Source organism: Coturnix japonica, chromosome 3 (genome assembly GCF_001577835.2).
Source record: "Coturnix japonica isolate 7356 chromosome 3, Coturnix japonica 2.1, whole genome shotgun sequence".
In the NCBI taxonomy this organism is placed as follows: Eukaryota; Metazoa; Chordata; class Aves; order Galliformes; family Phasianidae; genus Coturnix; species Coturnix japonica.
This window is the reverse complement of record NC_029518.1, coordinates 65,898,201-65,924,771: the sequence shown is the minus strand read 5'-3', so window position 1 is coordinate 65,924,771 and position 26,571 is coordinate 65,898,201. Positions and strand designations below refer to the sequence as shown.

General features: G+C 36.5%; 1 protein-coding gene and 1 long non-coding RNA gene across 4 annotated transcripts in view; one reads left to right on the top strand and one right to left on the bottom strand.

Annotated features, from left to right (window-relative positions):
- Positions 1–11,945, bottom strand: part of MMS22L (MMS22 like, DNA repair protein) — an 83,139-nt gene extending 71,194 nt beyond the window's left edge. The window contains exons 1-8 of one of the 2 annotated variants that reach the window (XM_032443446.1): positions 11,645–11,945; positions 9,569–9,761; positions 7,485–7,610; positions 4,374–4,426; positions 2,668–2,755; positions 2,400–2,577; positions 1,267–1,360; positions 476–606 (exon numbers count right to left, since the gene is read on the bottom strand). In XM_032443446.1, the coding sequence (XP_032299337.1) occupies positions 476–606; positions 1,267–1,360; positions 2,400–2,577; positions 2,668–2,755; positions 4,374–4,426; positions 7,485–7,610; positions 9,569–9,756 (858 nt within the window). In that variant the 5' untranslated portion in view covers positions 9,757–9,761; positions 11,645–11,945. The remainder of the gene's footprint in view (positions 1–475; positions 607–1,266; positions 1,361–2,399; positions 2,578–2,667; positions 2,756–4,373; positions 4,427–7,484; positions 7,611–9,568; positions 9,762–11,644) is intronic. The other variant, XM_015858862.2, reaches the window with a different exon arrangement.
- Positions 11,946–13,172: 1,227 nt separating this feature from the next.
- LOC107311933 overlaps positions 13,173–26,571 on the top strand; it is a 129,448-nt gene continuing 116,049 nt past the window's right edge. For both annotated transcript variants that reach the window (XR_001554306.2, XR_001554305.2), the window contains exons 1-2: positions 13,173–13,725; positions 14,640–14,677. This is a non-coding gene — a long non-coding RNA (uncharacterized LOC107311933). The remainder of the gene's footprint in view (positions 13,726–14,639; positions 14,678–26,571) is intronic.

The window sequence follows — 26,571 nt, the reverse complement described above, 5'->3', positions numbered from 1 at the left end:
ATGAGGTTGTAGAAACAGAAGCATTGTAACAAACTGTAGTATGACATTCTGTAAATGTCCAGTTAGCTTACTGCACAGATTGCAGCTACTTTCTTGTTCCTTTTGAAAGAGTTTGAAAATATATATATATATATAATTTTTTTAAAATGTATATCTCTAAATCTTTTAGACTGTGCCACGTTTGGCATTGAACCTGGAACACTGAACTTATGAAATGTGGCACTCACTTCTGCTCCGTACACAGTGCATTTCAATACTTCTCCCTCATTCAACTGCCAGATGGTCATGAATAAATATAACACAATTTGAGCTCTTAACAAATAACACTCTTTAAAACATGGAGATATTAAGCCATACGTAACATTTAAAACGTAGCAGTTAAGAAGTCATCCGTGCATTGCTACAATATCTAATTCAGATGTTTCTGTTGGGAAACATATAACTGTCCAAGTTCTATATAAAGGAAATAAGTTACCTTGTTGTACTTCTGGATGGACAAGCTTATTAAATCGGATACAAGATTTTCACAGTGTGTTTCAAATAAACTGATATTGGTTAAATTCTCCCCAGTAAGATTTATGAAATGGTTAGCATATACAACTTGCCCTATAAAAAAAAAAAAAAAAGAAAAAAATAAAAATTAGATCTATTTAGCCTAGAAAGGACTTTTGTTTCCTAGCCAATATACCTTAGTTTAGGTTTGCTAAGTTGTACATAATTTTAATTTACCATCTCATGTAGAAATGCCTGTCCATTAAAAATTCAAGCTAGATTCTTCATTACACTCAAGTCTAAAATTATTCCAGTTGAGTCAAAAGGTTTGACATTTTCAGCCTTTTATTGGCATAGCTTTTCAGGGAAATTAGGGTTTATTTACCTGCAGGTTCCCCTTTGTTACATGCCAGTGCTCATGTTCTAAAAACATGACATGTTTTGCAGATATACAAGTTGATGACAAACAATTCTAGAGAGGTCTAACACTTCCTTTAGGATGTGTTGATGTAAAAAGCTGACACGATCATATTCCAACTTGAGCATTTGTAGACATTAACAGAGATAAAATGGTAAAGTTAAGAGGCAGTAAGATTTTATCTTACAAGCCTTCCAAGAGTACAATTCCCTTGACATCAGAGGAACAGAAGATACACAGAATGAGTATGTAGCTTATGCTGAAAATAATAAATTATTCTGGATGAATTAAGATGAGAAATAAAAATAACAATATATAAAAGTTAAAGAAAAAAAAAAAAAGCCCCGCATACTTACTCATCATTTTTTCACTTAGTACATGAAGAATTTCTAGCACTAGCCAATGGATATCCAAATGGAGATGTAGTAAGTGCCATGATGGTGGAAAGATCTGTGATTACAAATGCACACATTTATTTACTTGCAGTGGTTTTTTAGTGAATTCTGGATATTGCATTAAGACTTAATGAAAATGGGCAGGTATTTTGTCTGCAATTAACATTATTGATGATTATGAACAAACAGACTACACATACACACAAGTCATTCAGTGAAAGGGAAAAGAACAAAACAAACACCTTCATGATAATTTATCCTATCTGTAGAGAATGTCCGTGAAGTATTTCATATGATCTAAACCATAATTTAAACACAATGTCTCGATACTTTTCAAGTAAAATATTAAGTAGCATATAGGCTGCTAAAATAAAGTATGCTTTTCAAGTAATTCCAAAATTTCACTATTCTCTTCTTTAAAGATTGCTTCAAATTGCTGTTTCTTTCATCAGAAGTCCTACTGACAAGCAAAGCAAACAGAAAAATTCAGTGTTGCTTCTTGGTGAATCATTCCTCTCCAGATAGGAGCTGATGCAATCTAAAGATTGAAATTTTTGAAATTTTCTTCTCAAAAGCATTAGTTACTATAAACATAAACACATGCATAAATCTTAGAGGGGTGTATTTCACATGTGTTTAATACTGTGTTACTTCCATGCCTGCACTTTTCTTCTTAATACGCATGATCATTTCCTATTTTAAACTATGCTTCAGATCATATTTTCTTAAAAGTGCCCCTCCTGCTGGAAGCTCAGAAATTCTAGGCATTATGAAGGTATTTTTTAAATATGCTACACTAATTCAAGCCTACTTATTTACCTATATTATTATTTGTACATTTCAGGAAGAATTCTAAAAGCTTCAAAGCAAAAATAAATTGGAAAAAAAAAAACCAAAAAACCATAAAATCCAAAGCTCATTAGCTGTGCGGAACAAAAATGGAATGGCACTGATTTTATAACGTGAAAAATGAAGAAAATAAAAATCAATTTCAGTAACATTCTGAAGAAAAATTACTTCCCACTCAGACAAAACTCATCAAAACTGAACGCATACTCTTAAAAAAGAAATTTACAACTATAAGAGCCATCAACCTTTGCTTGATGTTGAATGGTAAATGCTGCCAGGACACTACTAGGGAGCTCACGAAGGTGACCAGTGTGCAGGGTCAAAGAATGAAGCTCTTCCACCAACACTGACGGGAACTGCCCTTCTAATTCCTCGTATGGGCTGAGTACTCCATCATTTTCCATTTTAGGTGGTTCCAGATACCTGAATAAACACACAGGCACACGATGAGCACATGGATAAGTAACAGCTACACAAAGCTCAGAACATAAATAAATAGTGCACAAGTCTCACCTGAAGATGAAAACTTTCACATAATGCAAAAAGTCTATACACAGACGTCTGATGTTCGCTGCTTCTGAGTGCAAGTTGGCAGCCTGACCTACAGTAAAAAAGATCAATAGCTTAAAGCAGATGTGCTCACACTGCGACACACACATCATGCATTTTCCACAGTAATGAAACTAGACCACTGAAATGCCACTCCCTTTTCTGAAGTCAAATTGGTAATTGTCTGGTAACAAATAGCCACTTCCAAACGCCATTTTGCCAAATGCAATCTTACCAGAGTGATCCACTCTTTACCTTATCATCACAGGCACATACCCTAAATATAAAGAAAAAAAATCACATACCATCCCGCAGGATAGGTGGCAGAGATAAGCAATTAATGGTAGACAAAATCACTCAGCCTTACAGCCCTGCTCCATATCTGCTTCCAAAAGACCTTCAAAAACGCGTCAAGCAATTCAACAGCATCCTTTTCTCTTGGGGAAACTCATAAGCAGACAAACTTATTTAGAAACTAACTTTGTAACTTCTCTTCCTGGGAAGCATCCCATGATGAACAGTGCCTTAAGATGTACAAAACTAAGAGTCTTCCATTCATATCATGCATCCTGCAGCTCAGTATACTTTTATCTAGTTACTGTGTCTGTATCACACTTTATCTTCCTTTTCTCCTTCTTTCCCCACCTCTTGTTTCGTAGCTTTCTGCTTAGAAAAAAATAAAACTTAGTGCATGCTAAGTTAAATGAAGTCATCTAAATATCTAATAATATGTATACACTAATGCCTAGCATTCAGTCAGCCTGCAACATTGTGCCTGATTAAGGATGAGGTGATCATTGGTAAGAGCATAACAGATGGGAACAGCAAATGGGTTTGAGCAGACTCCAGTGAAAAGTGTAAAGTACTAGAGCATAAGCACAGTAAAAACTGCCACATTTTGCGCTGTCCAGGGAAGGACAGTCACCTTGGTATTCTCAGCATCTGTACTGAGAAGATACTACAGACAGTGTATTTCTGAGTAATTACTGAACTTTTCAACTTCCTACATAATTTAGCCTTGAAACTTATAATAAGCCCAAGGCTGCAATAATCTTTCTGAAACATACTGCAACTGATGTCTTTGTATTTAATTCAAAGTGTTTTGTAGCAAACCCATTTAATCAACTCTACTGCCAAGATAAATTTGTAAATAACTCTAAGAGTCTGTAAACTACTCTAAACTAAGCTTTTAAAATGTTCTAACTTTGTAAAATGTAAGCCAAAAGAACACTGGAAGAAGTCTCAAACCACTACCTCTATAACTAAAATAATTACTAGTATTTTTTGATATAAGTTTCAATTTCTGATTAAATATGTTAACAGTTTTGCTAAATCCTAACATAGGAATGACATCTTAGCTCAAGCCAAATTAATACAAAATTCCCTGCTACAGTTAGTGAGGCAAAGATTAGCCTTTCTAAACAGGCAGACCTGGTTCCAAATGACTTGCACCATTTTCACATTGTTACGTCAAGTATCCATTTTCACACCACTGTATATCACTTGGTTGTCTACACTTGTACACTGCAATTTATGCTGGTTATGTGTTGCTCTGTGGCGCACTGCGAGTCCTCAGTCAATAATTGAAACACAAACATGATAATGCAGCTCTATAATGAGAAGGCAGTCAGATATTTACCCCCGCTACAAATGAAATGCATTCAACTTACCAAAGTCAGATGAATTCGTTTCTATTAGGTCTTCCAGTTTGTATATTTGTTGCCTAATTAAAAGGATACAAAGGTTTACTATATTTATAGAGTTTGAAGTTATTTGACTACATTTTAGCAATGTTTTAAATAGAACGGTGATGTATTCCTTGCTTTGTAATTCTGAAAAACTTACACAAAGAGATAATAATCTGGAGAGATGGTATTAATTGAAGACCACAAACACATCCAAATGCACAGGAATGACAGCGTACAGAGTTTTTACTACTTCTTAAAAACATTACATACAGTAACAACAAACAAAAAGTAGCCAAATAGTAGGAAAAAGGAAACAAACAAAAGTACACAAAGAAAAAAATCCTAAAGCCATTCCTTGTAAATATCATTCAGCTTTACATTTGATCACAGGATAAACCTGAAAGTTAGTCCCCGTGGCAAACACTCAATGTACACTAAATTATGTACACTAAATTAATTCACATGTGCACAAGCACTATGAAATTCCACAAGCAGTTTTTCCTTCTTCCTTCCCAGAGTGATCTACTGCTTAACTACAAAGAATTAATAGCAACAGTTACAGCAGAGTACAAGTGTGCCAAGAAAAAATTAAAAACTCAGTTCAGTTTTGGAGGGTGAAAAGAGCACATTTTTGAAGAAGTCACTACTAAATACTACAGCAAATGAAAATAAGGAAAAAAAGGTAGGTAAGTACTCCATCATATTCCATAGCAACTGTTATTTTCAAGTGGTCTTCAATACTGTCTCCAGAGAGATAACATAGTACTAAACCCAATACACAAAAAGCAAAAAAGCATAAGATTGCAAAAGAAAATGTTGCATAAATTGAGAAAGGAGCTGTCAAAAAGGACTTTCTTTCACAGTCAAAGCTGCAACTACTGAGAGATTCAATAATAGCAGAACTGAATCCAACGCAGATCAAATGTCCTTGAGAACTAAACTTTGTGGAAATGTTAGTAAGTGGCCATAAGGACCAAAAAAATCAGGTTGTAACCTGCATATAAACAGGCTGTCACACATTAAAATTATCCCCCTTAGCTCTTCCTTGCTTGTATAAAACAACCTAAGACATAAAAAACACCTAAGTGGCTGAAAGAATCAAAGTTGAATTTCTGTGTGAATTGTTCAGTTATTTCAATCATGTAAAAAAGAAATCTAAAGCTGGAAGACTTTAAGAAAAGGTTTTGGAGATTGAAGGTTAAAAACAGAAGTAAACAGAGAAAAAGATTCTACTAAGTTGAGAGATGAAGGAGTACAGTGAGTTCATAAAGGAAAATCACAAGTGGAGCATGACAAGCATAACAAAGATGTCACAACTTAAATAAGAAATTCTAGTTCCACTTTGCCAATTGACTGGCGCTCATTAGTTGCTAATCTTGGGACTCACATCTTTAGTCACATGAAAAAAATCACAGGTAGAAGTTCTTTCCACTGCACAATTACTGTTTTTAACTTGCAGTTATGCTCTATTACATAATTATGTATCAATTTTATAAAAACATTAAGTAGCAATCTTCAACATTGTGGACACTTAAGAAAATATCACCAAGTTGCCACTACTGTGGATTTTAATACCGATATTATCTGCACTGTTGAACTGTTCCCAGCCACTTTGTTTTCAAGAATCAGGATAACTTGTATCTTCCATGTACTATCACTACATTGGAAAACAGAGCTTTCCTACTTTCAGATGTCAAATGGTCTATAAATGAAAGCATACCATTTTATAACTGAAAAAAATGAACTGAAAGATATAAGATCTTTGCAGAGAGACTTGTCACATCAAAAGACAACTTAGCAACAAAATCTTATAGCGAAGAGTTAGCTGAAATTCATTACTGCTACCAGCCTTTTAAAACATGTACAGCTTGAATAAATTAAGACATAATATATTTTATTGGCCTTTTTTTTTTTTTTAACATTAACCTCTATTACAATTCAAAGGTAACTACAAAGGGGTTTATATTACAAAGAAAAAAATACTTAATTCAAGAGATTAACTACATCACTATCTCACTGCAAAGAGATATTACATCAACAAACAGTTGCTGCACAGATCAGAGTGGATGCTAAATGGGACATGGTGTTACTTATAACTAAATTATCCTAGCTGCTTCATTATTACATTTTTTAAACCATGGTGAAGAAGAATCTTGTGCCAAATGAGTAAAACTAATTAATACACCTCCTGTCATCTACAGCATCATGTTTTAATAGCCAGACTTCATTAATGACGTTTTACATGATGCCCTTGGCCATACTCTGAAGGGGTGGAAGGATCCACTACAATTTAAAGGAATGGTGGAATAAATCACACATTTGTAGAATCATAGAAAAGCCTCTTCCATCCATCCTCTTTGTGTGCTGTATATCATGAGGATTATCAGGAGGCAAAGATTACTGGTGATCTGTGTATTTGTACTGACCAAACTAAATACCTACATGGAATGAGTCAAACACTTTGTAACTGTATCCAAAGAAATTGCTGAAGTTACTCAAATCCTAACAACTGAAGGTGTTGCATGGAATATTTAAGATATTTAACTCATTACCTCCACTTTTTCTCTTACATTAAAAAAAGGACTTTAAATCTTCAATAGATAACTTTAATTATATGGGTAATACAATCTCATTCAAGGAAAGCTTACACAGTTTACACATACTGTTGAACCATAGAATGGCTTGGGTTAAAGGAACCTTAAAGATCATCTAGTTCTAATTCCCTTGCCACAGAGGCCAGATTGCCAACCACTAAGCTAGAGTCTTCTAAATAAACCGTAACACCATCATAATATGTATCTGTCTGTCTTTACCTGGTGACAGCTAAGATATACTCCACACTGCTTAGAAACTTATTAACAGAAGTCATATAATTCTACAATTATCTGACACAAAATTTACATCCTCCATAACTCCATCTATGTCTTATTCATCACTTACCACAGAGTTACACGGTATAGTATTTTTAGATGCATTACAGGGCCCATAGTCTATCGTGATTTTACAATCAAAAACTTGAAGTTTGTTTCATTCTTAGAATAAATCGGTATAACTATAGAATTGGAGTAATCATAAAATGCACTAACATCATACCTAAGTAATCCAAAGAGAAGTCCACAGGACTCAACTAATGCAGATTCAGTAACCCACTGAAAGCCAAACATTTCTATTGCAGGTTCTTCATAGTCATTTGGAGAAGGATCCAGTCTCAGCAAAACCCTGTAAGACAGATCCAGTGTTCCTCAGTAATGAAGTAAATAAATCTAAAGCAATGATTTTTATAAATGTAACAGCAGTACCTAAACTATAGATAGGAAGGTGTAGTAGTGCTCTCAAGAGACTGTTATACCTTTCATAGCAATATAGTATAGAAAATATGACAAGTTTTAGCTTCAACACTGTAAAAACATGTACTGTGCCCTGTAGCTAGACCATTTTAGAAATAAAGGAAAATTAACACTTTACAAAGGGCCAACCTGAGGCATAACATACAAACTGTCCCTAATGAAAGACGCCAGGACATTAGATAACACACACATCACTGTAAGCTTATGCTTCAGATCTGTCTCAGGCAGCTACAAGGTATACATTTTTCCTGAAATATGTTCTCAATAGACCAATTGTGTAAATATAAAAATGTTTCACTGGTGCACTTCAAGACTGCTTAAAAACTACAGCAAATTGTAAAATAAAGCCAACAAATTTTTAAAATACCTATTTCAGTATTTTACCTTGAACTTCCATAAAATAATTCAACAGAACTGACCAAGATTTAAGAAATATGTCTATTTTAAAAACAAAGTAAGCATTTTGAGCAAACACTTGGTTCTCATTACATTATAACCAAATTTATTCTGTGCTTGAACTATGCACTATTCCCAGTACAGTTCCCAATCACAGACAAAAAGAGCATCTGTTGAATAATTGACTCAGTCTCCCACAACATCTGTAGCTCACTTGGTAACTGTCTAAACATTGTTCTGTTTTGAAGCCTGCAGCAATTAAATCAAGTTAGTCCTGATCTAGGTAATGAAGACAGAGGAGTCTCTCACATGCAAGCTTTTGCAGTAGTTTACAATCCAAGTAGATGAGGCGAGTAAAGGACAGAATAGAATTATCACAACCACAGTGACTTGGTGAACCTGTACAAGCACCTAAGTGAGTTTTCATGTGAAATTGTTTCTGTCATGGAATGCATGCAGTCACTGTGGAATCTACTACTGATACATTCACAAAGACCCAGGTTCTCACACTCATGTACTTAACATTGATGTAAATGAACGTACTCTGATCCAATAAAAACAAGAGTAGTAAGGTAAGGATTGGGGGAGGCAGGGGTTTTAATCCTGTTGAAGGATTTATTGAAAAGCTCATGGAAGTCCAGGTTAAAAAAAACTATAAAAGTAAAACACAAAAGCAAGTGGGTTAAGAAGAATAAAGGAAGTAGGAAAGAAAAATTATGCTTGCATGAAAAGCAACCCAATCCCTGCAGGATCAGCATATAACAGAAAACTAAAGGTGGATCACAAAGAGAGAGAAGGTATTAATTAAAGCAATTAGAATATCACATAAAAGTGTCACAATAAAGTCTTAGAATATCACATAAAAAAACCCCCAACTTATTATGTACATGACTTTTGAACCTGAAATCCAGAAGGAATACAAAGGTAGAGCTCTGAGAAAGATGGAATTAAAGCTATAAAGGACCCTATCAGAGGCTTAAGAAAGCTGGGCAAAGCAGATCTGCTTCTGTCACATGAAGAACAAAAGGGACAGTATCCAGGAGAGCATTAAGGTAAAAAAAAGCAATGCAACAGTTTCCCTCCAAATTTAAGGGGTTTCAGATGTTGTTACACAGACCAACTTTGAAGAGTCTTGTTAAAACTCTTGAAGTCTGTGTAGGGTCCTTTGCTATATCTCCAAATCAGCCTGCAGAGCAAGAAGCTGGACCCAGAACTCAGATCAAAGGAGAACTATCATCAGAATCATCCTCCCTTGTCTTGTAGACCACAAAGCTGATCTCAGGATCACAAACGCTCAAGAAAAAACTCATTTGGAAACGTTGTCAGTATTTTGAGGTACAAAGCAATAGTGGAAAGAACATCTTAAAAAGATATATTTGAGACTCTAAAAAAAAAAACAAAAACAAACCCAAAAAAACAAACACACCAACCTACCTCTTAAGAGACCCACTCACTAAGTAAGATTCATCAGAGAAACTTCTCCCTCCATTTTGGTTGTCAAAAATGCAGGAAAAACAAGGTGGATTTGACTTCTCATTCTCCACCTCCATTGCCATCTGCAGGCTATCACTGAGAAGTGGAGGGGTGAAGGAATCCATAAAGTCATCGTCCACTGTTTCCATCTAACCTAGAAAATAAGCAGATGATTAATAATTAAAATAAAAAACCTCAGCACTTCTTCAAAAAGTTTTTTCATTGTTACAGCACTTCATAATCCACCAACTCAAATGAGGGCAATATCAGCTTAACTGCAACACCAAGTTGAGAGACACCACTAAAAGGGAAAACACAGACCCATTCCCTGTCGCATAATTCTGCTGTTTTGTGCAACTTCATCTTCCACAATCAAAACAGGGTCAGCAAATTAAAGAATCAAAAAGCTAATCCTATGAAAAAGTACACTCATCTTCTTCTGTTTCAGTTCAAATTAACACAGTCATAAAATAATATGAATTGGAAGGGACCCTATAAGTGTCATCTAGTCCAAATCCTCTGCAACTAGATCTGAGTGCTCAGAGATCCATCCAACCAGACCTTGAACATCACCAAGGACAGGGCTTCCACAACCTCTCTAGGCAATCTGTCCCAGTGCTTCACCACCTTTACTGTAGAAACCATTTTTCTTATATCCAATCTAAACTGACTTGTCACGAAGTTGCGTTAGCACTAAGGTAAAAGAAAAGGCAGAAAGGAAATACAAGTTGTTCTGTGACCAGAATAACTGCAGTATGAAATGTCTGCCCATACCAGGGAGGTTGGGTGGAACTACACAACCTACAGTGCCTCCTCCAACACAAGCCATTCTATGAAAACACATCCTGCATTACAAGCTCCCAGCTGGTCATGACTTTAAAGCAGTACTACAGTTCAAGTTCTTTTTGAGAAGTGCTAAATATACCTAAGGTGATAATTACGGAACCTTAAAATGCTGAAATCTTATAAGTTCAGAAAATGACTGTAGGGCTGATTCTGATACAGCTGAATTTTCATTTCCATAAGAGTCATGACTTCTCCTTTTGCTTTTATTCCTTTTTTGGATTCCTGAGAAGGAAGATCACATCCTAAAGAAGTTCACTGCACACTTAACCCATGTGAACTAATGTCTTATATGAGCCGCTGAGAGTAGAACTTGGCAACAGGTGCCACTGAGTTCTACAATAATAATAAGCAGAATCACAGAATCACAGAATTGTAGGGGTTGGAAGGGACCTCTAGAGATCATCGAGTCCAACCCCCCTGCCAAAGCAGGCTCCCTACACCATGTCACACAGGTAGGCGTCCAGGCGGGTCTTGAATATCTCCAGAGAAGGAGACTCCACCACCTCCCTGGGCAGCCTGTTCCAGTGCTCTGTCACCCTCACTGTAAAGAAGTTCTTCCGCACATTCGTGCGGAACTTTCTATGCTGTAGTTTCATCCCATTACCCCTAGTCCTGTCCCCACACATTACTGAAAAGAGACCAGCCTCACCACTATGGCCCCCACACCTCAGGTATTTATAAACCTGGATCAAGTCCCCCTCTCAGCCTTCTTTTCTCAAGGCTAAACAGACCCATTTCCCTAAGACTCTCCTCATAGGGGAGATGCTCCAGGCCCTTCACCATCTTAGTGGCCCTCCGCTGGACTCTTTCCAAGAGATCCCTGTCTTTTTTGTACTGGGGAGCCCAGAACTGGACACAATATTCCAAATAAGCAAATATAATTAAAAGCACTAATAACTGACAGGACACCTTCAGCAACTTGGTTTAGTGCAGGATGCTACACAGGTGTGACAGCACAACCCGCAAGTAAAAGCATGCAAGTAAAGGGGACGGTCTGCATCAGCTTCATTAAATAAAGCAAAGCAACACTCGCTGTGCGACCTAGTTCCCTCCGCGCCTGCCAACAGGCCTCCCCGCCAAGGCCCAGGACAAGCCCGGACCGGGGCGAGGAGTCAGCTGCGCCAGTTCAGAGCAGGGCAGTAAAGGCAAAAGTGGAAAAGGCCAGACCACGCTGTGCCGCGCCGCCGGTACGTGCGGGACACCGGACTCACCGCCACCGCTCCTCCTCTTCCGCGCTGGAGCACTTTTCCGCGCGTCCCGCGCGCCGCCGCCAGCCCAGCACTGCGCAGGCGCCGCGCTGCCGATTGGCCGCCATTCGCTCCTCCTCCTTCTCCTTCTCCTCCTCCTCCCGCCCCGCTGCTCAGCTCTGTTCTGTCCCAGCAGACGCCCGCCCGTTGGTTTACGTCTGCCTTCTCCCACCCGCCTCCTGTCCCGCCCCGGGGCGAAGCACCGCCCGTGAGGCGGCTCCTGGCGGCGGTGGGCAGGCCCTATTCGTGCAGACTGTGCGTGTGTTGTCCTCAATGCAGTATCCGAGTCTTGCCATGCCCCCCGGCCTGTGCTGCTCCTTCTGGCTGCCCCCGGTTCTGCCCCTTGGTCCCCTGTGCCTTATCTTCTCTTGCACATGCTACAGCCGTGTTTCCCCTCTGCTTCCCGTTGACTTCCGAGCCCACTATAGTGCCAGTATGCTTCTTAACTCACCTGCTCCATTGGAGTTTCTTGGCAGCCCCTTACCACAGCCCTGCTGCTGTTGCTTGTGCTCTCACAGTTCCCATCGGTGACCAAAAGTCTACTGTTACTGCTTTGATAGGTGTACCCAGCCTGGGCATTCACTGTTAATTGATTCTGGCCGTGTCTCAACTCCTAGTGAACCCCTAAAGCATGCTGCTACTCCCAGATCTAATTGTTTTATTATTTTTGTTTGTTTCTTTGTTTTCCCACTATCTGATATTTTTTTTTTCTCCTGGTTTCCTTGAGTCCAGCTTATCCAGTGCTATCCTGTGCCAGAACCTCATTTTCCATCTCTACCACCTCACCCATCCCAGCAGCTCCAGGCAAGAAGTTCTACTCATGCCTCTGTCCTTCCTTCTCCAGTTGGTCAGGTGCTGCTCACAGCTGTAGACACACTGTTCTCTCCGAGCCCAGGATTTAGTCTGTAGTACATCAGAAATCCAAGCAGGGCATTGGCTGGACTCAGAAGTCATCATTGGCTCCGACAACCACCACAGCACAGGAGCTGGAGAGAAAGTTCTAAAACTGTGCCTAGCATAAACTTAGTTTAAACACACTTAGTTGTGTGTCATGAACTATATAGTGTCACAGGCTTGGTGGCTTCTAGGTCTTCTTTTCAGTGATGATTGCACTACTTTGGATTGCCTTGATTGCATTTCATTTTAAACTGCCCTTCCAGTTTTGCTTTTGTGTGTGCATGTATAAATTTTCAGCAGTGCATCAAACTTTTGTTCCCAACCAGAAAGTTGCTATAAAAACTTTTTGCTGTGAGTGCTGCAGCTTGCTGTGCAAACTGCTGCACTTAAAAATGCTGCGTTTGCTCTTGTGTGTGTAAGAATCCCTCATTGCCTCCACTAAATTCCTATCTAATTAAAAAAACAGTACATCATGGTTAAATAAAACTGTACCCAGGATAACCCTGATTTCCATATGCAGATTTATCTGCACTGACAGCCCCCTCTCCCTCTCAGCATTTCCTCTCTCTCCTCTCTCTGCCTAGTTCTCTCTTTCTCTCCCTCTCTCTGTCTTTTTGTCTCTATGTCTATTGCATTGTGTCTGAATAATTTTCAGGCCCCTTTTTTCCTTCCTTCTTATATGCACATGCTAAAAGAACTAGACAAAGATGCAAGGTGTTTGCTGCAGTCCATGTCTCTAGAAGAAGAAAAAAAAAACCTCGTGATTACAGTGTCAGGTTTTTTTCTTCTATTTTTTTTTTTCTTCCCACCTATTCTCAGTGATTAAACTTCCCCAGGATGGGGAGGAAATAAGAGGTGGAATTGAAATAGGGATGAGGAAAATATCGTTGCAGCAGCTGCAGCCTGTGGTGTCTGCTGCCAGATGTGTGAAGGTTCCCGGAGTCCTGGACACTAAAAGGATGCATAAAAATATTTGGAGACAAAAGCTGCAAACTCAGTGATCATTTTCTGTATTTAACATGGCAGCAGGCACCGTGTGGAGAAATCAGTGTGCTGGATGTTGAACTGGACTTTCCTTCTTTCTAGGATGAAAGGGGGTGATCTATCCCGTTCCAAAAGGGAACTGAGGTAAGAGAGCTGCTCCAGCTCCTGCTTTTCATTGTATGTTTTTAGCATCTTTTTTTGAAACAAAGGATGTATGGATGTTTATATATTTGTGTATTTGTGTATTTGGTTTCTAGTCGGTAAGTGGTGCTTTTATTGCGGTGGGGGGTGGGGGGAGGGGGAGTTCTGTCTTCACATCAACCTGGAGAAAGTTAATTCTCAATGTATGTTCAGAGCTCATTCAGAGGGGCTATTTTATGGGGTTATTTTTAATATATTTTTGTTTCCAAAGAAGAAATCAGCAATGACATCATGGTCGACTGCTGATATTTGCAAAGTCTTTTAAAAAAGACAGTAACTTTGCAGTATGAAACTGTGCTTAGAGATTTGTGTGCTCTGTTTTTCAGCTGCATTCTAAATATTGGAAGTATTATTAAAGCAGTAGTGAGATTTTTTTGTTATTATTTCTAGCACAGAAGCGATGAATGCTGCATAATTAAGTACAGTATTTAATTTGGCTGTTGTGAAGCAAAAGAATAAGGTAATAATTTTTATTGTACTAATCAGACTCAAGATGTTCTCTGTGTTAATTGGGTTAAAAAAATTGCAGTACTTATTAGAAATTCTAATTTCACAATGCAGCACTGACAATAAGCTCAGCCAGTGAATTATTCACATCTTTAATTTGCTCTCTTAATGACAGTGTTCTGTAATCAGAGTGCAGAGACTGCTTCCTATGCATTATGTATGATGTTCAGGACTTAAATGCAGGACATTATGAAGCCTCTCAGTGGCTCAGTAATTAGTTTTCCACAAGACAGGGCTTAGATATTCACAGATAAAAGTCTACAGTTGAGATAATGTTAAGGTGGTGACTCATGCTAACAAAAGCAGGAAAGTTCAAATTTAACTACTCTCCATTCTCCCTTACTGTGCAGGGGAAGGGGAAGAAAGTCTCCAAAACTAACCCATCGCGGTGAGTACACTACAGGCTGCCCAAGGGGCAAACGGCTGCTTTATTTAACTCCGTCTTTTTGGCAACTTTTCTTACTGGGAGGTTGGAGGGGGAGTCATACAATGTGCATCTTTTTAAAGGTTGTGAAAAGGGCAATCGTGTACCCACCAACAGAGAGAGACTGTCTCCAGCAGTTTCCATGTATTTTAAAGATATTAGTTTTATTTGAAGCACAGACGTTTATAGCTTCTATCACATGACAGTTTTTTTGAGTGGGAGCTACTTTGTTAGGTGTGGAAACTTTGCAAACACCTCATGCTTGCTGTTTTGCTGCTGTACCATTTTTCATTAGCATGGTCTATATTGTATATATTCCATTATACAAAGGGTGTTTATCTAAGTTCAGTTCTTACCATCCAAAACATAATGTATAATGCAAGGTTTTTTTTGTTTGTTTGGTGTTTTATTTCCCTCTTGTATCATTTACCTGCTGTTATGTCAGATGATTCAAATGTAAGCAATTTGTTGAAATGAAATTGGAGAATGTTTAGTGGCTTGTCAGGCTGCCAACTGTACATTTATCCTGAGTTCTTGTATTTGGACAAGCATAAATTGTTATTGGAAATAGAATAGATGAACTTGGGAAGCTTATTTAATTATTTTGTGATAACTACAAAAACTACTCTGATGTAAATATATGCTTTATATATGCTATATTTACAGGATTGTTACTCTAATTATTAAGAATGGTCTACCATTAAATGTGTTAGACTTAAAAGAAAACCCACAACCAAACGAAGTCAAACAATATCAAAACACCAAAAGTAACACAAAAGATAGTAAAGTACAGATAAAGAGTTAAGAATCTTGGGTACATTTAGAATTTTGAAGGTAAACAACATGAAGCTAATTCCTTTTGAACTTCGCCATTAAAGACTACATCTGTAATTCTGTGTTATCAGCTGTTGCTGGTGTTGTCTGGTTTAAAGGCCTTGGAACCAGTTAGTGAGTCACTACTGTTTGCAAGTGAAGTCCTATACACTGTGACTGGATTAGACATTATGTTTATATATAGCCCAATCCTGAAAGTAATTATTATTAAACTATTAAATAAGCAAGATGCTGACTAAATCAGTGTAGCTAGGTGATACATAAATAGATGTTCTGTTGCATCAGAAACCAAGTGATCATCTGGATGAAGAGACTAACTTGAGTCTTTTGCAGAATGTGACTTTCATTCATTTTATTTTGGAGGAGAAAAGTTTTCTTCTTCTCTGACCTGACTCTGGAAACTTGAGTCTTCAAGTTGGTCAGTATTGCAATCTAGCAGTCAGAGTGATTGGTTTGTCTGAATTCCAGGAAATCCAGAGGGCTCACCAGTTTCCTATCCCAAAAGCCAGTGCATGTCTCTTTACTTGCTGAGGGCTGGAACTTGCTTTTTGATAGGGAATTCACATGTTGCTACTTCACAGATTACCATTTTGACTCTGGCTTGTAGTAGTGACTCCAAACCTTGTGAGATGAGAATGTGATCCAGGACACTGTCACCCCTCAATCTCATATTGGTTCAACCTGTGTGTGCTTTTGTAGGACCCACCTAGCGCAAACTGTGCAGTAGTCCAACTCTGCCACCATTGTTTCCAAAGCATTGAAGCTGGCATGGAGCCCCATACACTGTTCTCTGGTCACGATATGCCCATTGTATCATGACAGATCTGCATGGCTTGTCTTTCATATCACAGTCACTGCTGCTGAAATGTACTACCCACCTTCTCTCTTTGCTCACATCCAATGTTTCGTGCCCATAAATGCTGAGTAAGCATTACTGAATGTCGATGGGAGCAATTTTTTCCACATGGAGGAATTCACTGACACATCTCTGATTCATATGCACTTTCACATTGGACATCATTGTATCGGGCTGCTCCTCTGCTGCCATATGTCACATGGCATCCAGACATAATGAAATACTGGTGGGAAGGTACAACCTCTACTGCTATACAACCAACATCTGATTCTGATGTTGTGGGACATCATCGTAAAACAGGAGGCATTACTTTCGGAACAATCCTAATATATTTAAAGGTGTGCAGTTTTATGGTGTTATTCATCTTGCTTCAAGCTCAAGTACATAATAAACATTAGATTCTGAAGTTGTATGATTACTTAAGTATTTTCAAATGTCTTCTCTTAATCTAGCCAAATAAAGCATTCCTTTCAAATGCATGATTTCCATGAAAACCAATGGGAGACTACATTGTAGAAGGAATTAATGGATACACCTATGCCAGGGTGTCTCACTTTTGAGTCATTGTTTTAACCTGAAGGACAGATGAGTCTAACTGAAAGAGACAAATAATCAGAGTAGATAGAAAGAGAGAGAAACATTATTGAGAATATGTTTAATTCCAAACTTATTTGTTTCTCTACTGTAGGAGGATGAAATGACAGTAATCAGTATTTCTGATAGTAATCTCAAATGCATGCATGTTTACCAATATTTTCCAGGAAATGTTTCACAACAAGATCATATGTTTTCTATTCAGAAAAATTCCATATAATTGACTCAATTTTAAGGATGCCAGCCTAGATATAAGCCCATGTATAGATTTTATAAAGTACAATAGTGATAAATATTCATACTATAAACTCAGTTCGGGCTTTTTTTGTGTGTGTGAAGTTGAACTAGAAATAGCATAATGTACTGTGTGCATTCAAATATTCAGTCTTCTATAAAATGTAAATTCATAAATGTTACAGTCCTTATCTATGTTCATAGAAGGCCAGAAAAAAGTAGTAGTAAGGTTTCTTAATGTTGCAGAAAACATCTTGCTACTTGAAACCAGCTTCTGTTCTGTTTTGTCATCTGTACATTTCGTCTGTACTCTCAATATTCTCTGCAACCTTCTCTCATGCTAGGAATTCTTTCATATTCTTAATTAAAAAGATTGGTCCAACTTCCATTGCTCACTTATTAACTTTTCAGCCACTCTTTCTAAACTTTTCCCCATGCTCTGTTTGAAGCTCAGGAGGCTTTTTCTAATCCCAAAGCATCCCTCCATATATTCTCTTTTGTTATGTTGCTACATGAGTTGACAACAGGCTGGCTTGAAATCTCTCCCTATCACACTATCTTTATTTTTGTTGTTATTATTTTCTATCTGTATCCTATTTCTTGTATCTCTGTGTTTAGATTGTAAGGTCTCTAGTGAAAATACTGTTTTATTCCTGTGCTTGTAGAAAGTGTAACAGTACTAATACAAACGATGCACAGTGCATAGTTATTTTAGCTGCTACTCTTTTAATTCCTAGTAATGCAATGATTTTTCAACTCTCAAAAACTGCAATAGAATTTCATCTGGGACCTGGAAACATGATAGTTTGGGGTTGTGGGAAGCTGGAAGAAAGAGTGAACTGGGGTAAAACAGAATTTACCCTCAAAATATTTCTGTTCATTGTTCTCCGTTTATAATCTTTCCTTCTCCCTCATCATCAAAAATACATTAGGTCCAATAATGTTTATGCTGAAAGTGTTTTGTCTTGTAGGCACATAAATTCACTCTTTTGTGTGACAAACTCTGTAGGTATGGCTAAAGGTTTGTACCAGTTTAGATTAGATTGAGTGTTGGGGTTTTTTTGGTTTTTTTATTTGTTTGTTTGCCAGAAGAATGGCTTTGGTTGAGACTGACTGTGGTGGAGCAAAAAAATTCTGTGAAAAAGAGGTCATAAAGCAGGGTGGAAGCACTGTGGTACAAAGGGGTTGGGGTGCTGAAAGGCAAGGGTGAAATGGGATCCATGAGGGGTTACAGGGCAAGGACTGATATGGAAATGTGTCTGAAAATAGTACAACTCATACGCATGAGCTCTTGAATATGAATATGAGCAGGCTTCAGAATCAAAATCAAGCTGGAAGGTGACAATAAAGACGAAGCAACATCAACAAGGAGTGTGTTCAAAGAATGTGGTGAAGAAGGTGATGCATAGTCATGGAAGAAATTAATGCTTTTGAGATATGAAGATATTCATACGTTTTAGAGGTTAGATGGTAGATTTCTGGTTATCTGCTGTACATTTGATGGTATCAAATGTAGAAAGACAGATGTAAGGCACAGCTCTGCAGTCCAGTTTGAAGCAGGAAGAACATCTGGCTAAACCATATAATGGACTACTATTTTTTAAAAACAGAATATATTTTACTAGCACTGACTGGGTATGTAATTTAGAGAATTTAGTGGAGGTACTTAATCAGAAAAGAGTATTATTCTGTGATACCAGCTCTCGAATTCATACTGTCTGTCTGTATTATGTTGGCGAACAAGACTGAGTTCTTGCTTTGCTAGTTTGCCAAGCTCTTGTTCTTATGACTTGTCCAGACAGCGTATCAACGATCTGTATGGGTCACATGAAGATACTGAATGTAAATCACACTATCAAACAGGGATCTAAAAAGGCAAAAAATCTTTGTGAGGATTACAATAATCATTCAGGAACATGGGTCTCTGATAAACTGCACGTATGATTTCAGATGTATACTGTTTTGTCCACTCTTGTCTTAGCTTTGTAATACTCCATTGTCATTCTGTCAGTGTTTTGTGCTCTTTACCTCAATGCAGCCTGCAAAAATGAAACTTTTGGATGACTGTTAGGTTCTTCACAAATCTTGAATAAACAAATCTGTTGATTTTATTATCTGAATTTATTACCGATATTTTTGTAGTGGAAAGAAAAAGTACTCTGCATATCTCAGTCCTTACTTAGCAACCTAGAAAACAGAGATGTTATTTTTGAAAAGCATACAAAGGCAATTGCTCAAGATTCAGTTTCTCATTCTTAATAGCTTACCTGTCTGATTTCAGGAGCTCAGTTTGTCTTTATATCTCAGTTCCTCATCTGTGTAATAGAAATGGAAGACTTCCTATATTTTGCAGAGAAGTTTAAATCTTTTTGGACAGTATGAATTTTAACACAGGTTTTCTCTCTTAGTTTGTTATTAAAGCATACCAGTGATGTCTTACACTCATTTAATGTGATTTAAAGACTCCAGAAGGCTTTTAGATACTCTAGGGAGTTAGTAAAGGACTAGAGTAAATATATAAAAACTGGTTAGTCTCAACAAGTACAGAGATTAACATATGTTTAACTGTCAATGAAATTAAGTTCTGTTGAGCATCTATATAGTGGTTCTCCTGAGGTGGTAGAGAAGGAACTGGCTTTTAAAATTGAACGGGAAAAGTCAGTGAAGGGGTCATTTACTATGTGGACTGAGAAACATTTTTCACATTAAGCATTTTCTATAGCATTGTTGTATTTCTCGACTTGCAAGGAAAATTTACCAAATTACTCAGTCTTTAGAGGAGTTCTGTTGAAGGTTCCAGATTTGGACTGAATTACTTACTCTTATTTTGTCATTTCCTCAAAGTCATCACTGCCTTTTTCATTTTTTTTCAGACCTTTACTATGATTTCCCATTGCTCTGTTTTCTAGAACTTGCTATGAATGCAGTCATATAGTACCAAAACTTTGCTTAATCCATTTATATTTCATCAGCCATGATATTTAATGCAGCATGTTGGATGAGATTGTCTGAACTGTGTGTCATAGAACTACTGTTTAGCAAACTGTACTAAGAATATGTTTATTTCCTATTGTTTCTTTCTTTCTTTTTCTAGATAAAATTGAATAGTGAAGAAGCTAAATTTATTTTTATTTAAAGGTATTTCAAAGTCTACTAGGAACCAGTAAAAACAAATGCTTTGAAAAGTGTGTGAAGAAGTCAGTGTGGGTTGTCTGAAAACAAGCCATTAGCCATTATTAAACATTATTAAACATTATTAAAATAACTATCTACAGATACCATTTTTCATCAGTTGTACTCAAAGTGTTTGCCAAAGTAAATGAGTGTAACCATTTTGCAGATGTCCTGACAACCTAATCTGTAAAACAGGGATGTAAAATGATGTAATCTTTATTTTGACAGCAATCAGTTAAATACATTTGGCTGAAACAGTCATCCTGGATGTTAGTAATAGCAAATTTGGGCTTGACTATACAAAAGAACTGTTCTGAAGTGTTTATCATGGATGAAAAAGGAGGAGTTTTCTTCCTGATATCTTGTAGCTTGCCTTCAAAGAACTGGGTTAGTATGGTAACTGAAAATATTGCTACTTTTATGACATAGTCTCTAGATATTCGTACAAGGATGAGTATGTATTTCACTACCCTTCCTACAGAGCAAGATTTTATGAGCTAGGATGTTGTGATGGTGTCTGATGACAAAATCTGAAACCTCCAGAGGCAAAATTCTTCCCAGGAACAGAGAACTGGAAGTTTGTCCACCTGTCAGCGGTGTAATTTTCCACTTCAGAAGGTGCCTTATGTTTCATTCTGTCTACCATATGTTTAGTAAACAAACACACACAGAGAAGCTGCAAAGAATTAGAATATTTTTAGAGATTCGTCAGATTTCATTATGAGAGTTGTATACTGTAATTTACCTGGTGCACTTACATGACTTAGAAGTACATTAAACCATCCTTGTTGGTCTGACACGAGAAGCTTAAGTATGGAACTATGGAATTAGAGACTAGAGGGATTAAACTGATAGCTGCCTCACTTTGAGATTAATCTATAGAAATATATAGATTTCCATAGAAATCTATAGAAAATACATTATCATGAAAACTGTACTGGAAAATGTGTCTCACGTTAACTAGTGGGCATAAGTAATGAATTGTATGATTGTGTGCTGTATATTCATACCAAAATACAGAAACTGCTATTTCTGAAAAATGAAAATGGTACAATGTTATTATGTAATAGATTAGATCTAATAATTTCAAGTAAGTTGATAAAGGCTGTAAGATGTTTGGATTTATCTCCTGCTTACACCAGAGTGGTTGTCGATAACTGGCTGTGTTTAGTAGACTAAATAGTAAAAAATAACCTCTCTCAGTTCAGAGTGCAAATATGAGCTGATTTTTCCATAAGGATATGTCAGTCCTCTCTTATCTCTATTCCTTTCAGGGAAAGAGCATGTTTTCAGCCTAACAGGGCTTTGCTCATGAACATGTTTTGGTACATCTCCTCATCTGGTCCTCACTTCAGGTAGCACACAGGTAATGAAAGGTGTAGGCTACTTCCTTTCTGGGCCCTATATGAATCATCTGTGGCATAAACTTATGATAAATATTACAAAGACATAAGAGAGCTTGTCTCTTATAAAAGATAGGAGAGAGGGTAAGAGAGATGGACCGATTCTGCTGCAGAGGGAGGATTAAATGGAAGGAGTGGTATACTGATCTGTTTAAGAGATTTTTGGTTTAAAAAATAGTTCTGTAAGACTAATGTACCTTGGTATTCTATGGGGTTCATACTTGTAAATTTATGTTTTAAGTGAGTAATACTCAGACTGCATGATAAACTTGCCCTTTATTAGACAAGAGAGAAACAACTTGAAAGAGAGGTTCTGCTAAGTAGAGGTTGTGCTCACTTCATTATTCAGCAGACACCATACACAGCTGTCTGTATTTTAAAAGCCTTTAAGAATGCCATTTCTTTGAGACCTTTTCCTGTGCATTGTACTCAGATGGAATTGGTTACTAGCAGTGATCAAGAGAAGCTGAGCAGCACATAGATATGTAATATTGTTACACTACTGATTTGTTTCAGGAAGCCATATGAAAAGAACCAATAGTCTTTGGTCCAAGGAGCTTTACATTCCCTCAGAATCTACAAAAAACACTGCTAAGTCTTATGTCTTAGTAGAGGTATGGTGTTTCTTTCCTTTAAAATCATGTAAGCATGTTCATTATTTCTTATTCAGAAAAATCTGATCCATATCCTGAGGAATAAGGCCAGGTGCCTGGCATCTAGAATTAACAGCTTCCAATGGAAAGCTATTACTGCTGCTTCTCTCTCTTACCCTGGAAAACTCCACTGCATATGCTGCATTCTTATTTACTCACTCTTCTCTATTCTTCATTTCTCTATTCTTTTACAGCATATGGTCTTTGCTGTTTTACACTTTTCACAAGTCATTGTTTTCCAATGAATTTGTAATAGTTCTGCAGTTTCAAATAATCCTCTCCTTTGCCTTGAAAATTTATAATCAATGGCAATTAATAAACAAATAAATAAATAAATAGAAACTATCCAGTTAAACATTTTGTGTGCTTTCTAAAAGCACCACTTTTATTTCTTAATGCTGTAGATATGTTTAGAAATGTTTATTTTCAGTCAAAATAATGTCATTTTACATATTATCTCTGTGTCATTAATTTTCTTAATCTAGGAAAATAAAACAAATCAGAATATGTCTTACAGTATAAAATGATAAATAGTAAAATGTAGGAAGTTGGTAATACTATTTTATTATAACCATCTCTGGTAACAACTCCTCTGATACTTGTTATATGTGCCACTGAATAGCCTGAACTAACACAGAACATCTGCTCCTTTGGCTGAATTTAAGTACTCTCCTCCGATAACCTTGTAATTTGCCAGTTGCCTAAAATTGAAATACACAGTCCTAACCCGTTAAAGACAATCATATTCCACACATCCAGAAACAAATAGCAGTAGATCCAAATGCAGAACCAGATTTTAAATGTTAATTGTTTTGTATTGTTATGCTTTGTTTAGACATTTATTGTTCAGAGGTAGAAAGTATTTAGATCACACAGGTAAGTGTGCAGGCACTCCCTATTTTGCAGCCCCAGGAAAACAAGCAGAAATGTTTTCTTTAAAAACAGATTTACTGACATATGAACAGACAGCAAGTGAAGATAAGCGAGTAATAAAACTTTACAGTCAGGACCTGTTCATGTTCCAGAGACTTCACATTGTCTTGAATTCTTCATGTAAGAAATATTTAAGCAAGTGTTCCCCTTGTAGTATCATTGGTGGTTACATGTCAGTTTTAGAAAATATCCTATGTACTATATGTTGAAATTAATTTTCCAAGAAAATAATTGCTCTCTTACATAATTGTGAGTTTTCTGTGGTTATTCTTTCAACATCTTTTCCTTTGGTTTTTGTCAGTTGTGTTTGACTAAAGCTTTTAACCCAGTTCCATTTATTCTATAAATAAGACTGTCATCTTTCTAGAGAACAAAGTCATCCAAGTTCAAGCTCTTGCACAATATGTATTTGAGAAATGATAATTGTCATGTCTCTTCTCTCTGTAAAAGTGATTAACTAATATGTATATCTTTTTTCTCCAGTAATCATTGTGTGGACTTAAATATTTTTACTGCTTTATTAAAAAAAAAGTGTACATTGGAATTTATTAGAGAGCTTGTTATACTTAATGAAGTCTAAGCTTTCTAATATTTTCCATTATATGTCTTGTACATTTCCAGTTATTTCTTAGAAATAATTCTGGCTTTAGGACTTTAAGAAATAAAATTGTATTATTTCTACAATTACTCTTTTTACTCTTTGAGCATTTTTGCAGGCTTCTTACTCTGGGTTTGAATATCAGTATACTGAAAAGGCGATAACCATAAATCTTTTAAGCTTGTTTCAGATGCTTCAGCACTTATAAGCAAATGACTACTTTGTTCTGTCAAAGTCTGAGATTTTTGAATCAGAAGGGACAGTGAAAAAAAGTTTGTAAAGTTTGTTCTAACTGGACATACGAATTTCAGTTTCATTCATGAATATCATTAGCCCATACATGTGACATAATTTTGTATGAAGTTAGGATATTTCCCTAAATCCAAACAATGAAACTTTCTGCAGAAAAGTAAATAGTCTGATGGTTTATTAACATCTCAATTGTCTTAATGTCATAAAAGATGATTCAGATCTGAGACCTGATGTAGGGACATCCTGGGACTGATTGTTGAAGGGACTTCACTGTTCTTCTGAGAAATTTACACAGGAATGTTAAGATGGATGTTGCTGTATTTGATACAGGGCTGGGGGAAGTCAGTACTTCTCAGAAGGAGAAACTGTTTAAAATGCAGCTTTACAGTCCTCTGCTCGTTTTGCTTGGATTAACGATAGCAACTTCATTCCATAAGTAAAGCTGTCTTCTCTTCAGTCATTTATTTCAATGCAGAAGCTTTTCTGTATTTCATGTTTTTGTATGTTTTTGTGTTTATGTAATTGCCCGTTTATCCCTTTTCCTTATCATAAGAAAATTTGTGCTGTAATATGCTTAATTTTTTTCTTTTCAATTAGATTATTTTTAATGTTTTTACGAAGTACTCAGGTTATGATTTTATGAACCTGGACAAACATGTTGATCATATTGTTTCTTTTTTTGAAGCTCTCAGCTTTTACTATAAAATTCTAGGGTAAACTGTTTGCTTTCTGTGTTGTAGTATGTTATCTGATCGTGACTGAGAAATGTGGTCTTCTATGCAAATACAAAAAGTAAAAATGGAGGCATATCCATAAGGGAAGATAGCCTTCAAGATAAATACTATATGAAAGCTGAGTCCTACACATTTTTTAGGAATGACATTGGTTTCTATTTTGGAGCTTCTTTTTTTTCAGATGTTCTGAAGGCCTGAGAGATCTGTCCTATCTAATATGCTATTTTCTGGTATTAAATGTTTCAGCAAACTTCCTAGAAAGCTTAGGAGTTTAGCTGATTTTTCCATTAGATGTCTCTCTTTAACATATTATCAGGAGTTTTTGTTTGTTCTTTGTTTTAGCATTTGCAATATGTTTTACCTTTTTTTTTTTTTTTTTTTTTTTTTCCTTGTCTTTCCATTTCAGTCTCACTGGCTGATTTCATATATAGCAAGCTATTTTTTGTTGTTGATACTTTGTCCCTTTCCACATGTTTTATCTTCATATCTGTTAAAATAGTGTCTTTCAGTTTCAGGGTAGATGCCAGTGAGTTTACAACTTCTTTGTACTCCATATCATAAGTTTTCTGGAATCAAAAGAGGGTCATTTTAAACTCACTTTGGCAAAGTGTTTAATTCAGGCAGAATTTTTATTTATTTATTTATTTATTTTTAATGAGGTGGCTGGCAAAGTTTTTGTAGTAATCTTTCCATTATTTTTTTTTTCCCCCTGTGTTTTTTCTTATACTAGAAACTCCTTGCCTATCACTTGTTACAGGCAGTCAAACCGACATGCTTCATTTAGTAACCAGATAATGTATTTAGGGAGGAGTAGTATCTCCTTGTATAATGGCTGATTTCATCCTGTATACTTGAGAATAATGAAACAGGTGTCTCAGAGTGTGATCTGAAGGACAATTTTCAAATGCATTTATAAAAATTTATATATAATTGTCCTCTAAATTGAATGGATATACTTAATAGACTGGTATCATAATGAAAATATGGGTCTTGTTAACACTGAGTAATTGAACTTGGTGGAAAGCCAGGAAAAGTTCCTAATAGCTATGCTACTTCTAGAAATCATTATTCTTTTTCTTTTCTTTTCTTTCCTTTTTTTTTTTTTTTTTGTCTGGCTTTGGAAAAGATTCTTGCTATGCAGCCTACAAGAGCTACTGCCTGCTGAAAATGTGTAGGGTGGTCCCGATGGCCAGAGAAGTCTGTTGTGTATGGTAGAAATTTTGTTATTGACCTTTGTGTTACGCTAAAAAAAAGACAGCTATCAGCAGGTGTAATTAAAATATAGTGGGATTCCAGTGTTCTTTAAGTTCTGTGGTAGACAGGAACTTCTAAAAAAAATAAAGAAAGAAAAAATAACTTTAATAAAGTTGTCATGTATGTAAAGAGGAACAGAAAGTACAAAACTGAGGTCAGTAGTGTTTTCATTTATCTCTTCTATTTTGACATTTTTGTTAGTGAACTAGGAAATCAATAAAGACTAATTTCATTGGCAATGATTAAAAAGTACATAGGAAGGAACATTCAGGATGTGTATCGTTGCTTCCAAGGGCACTTGGTATAAAACATAAAGTAAATTGAATGGTTCATTTTGTC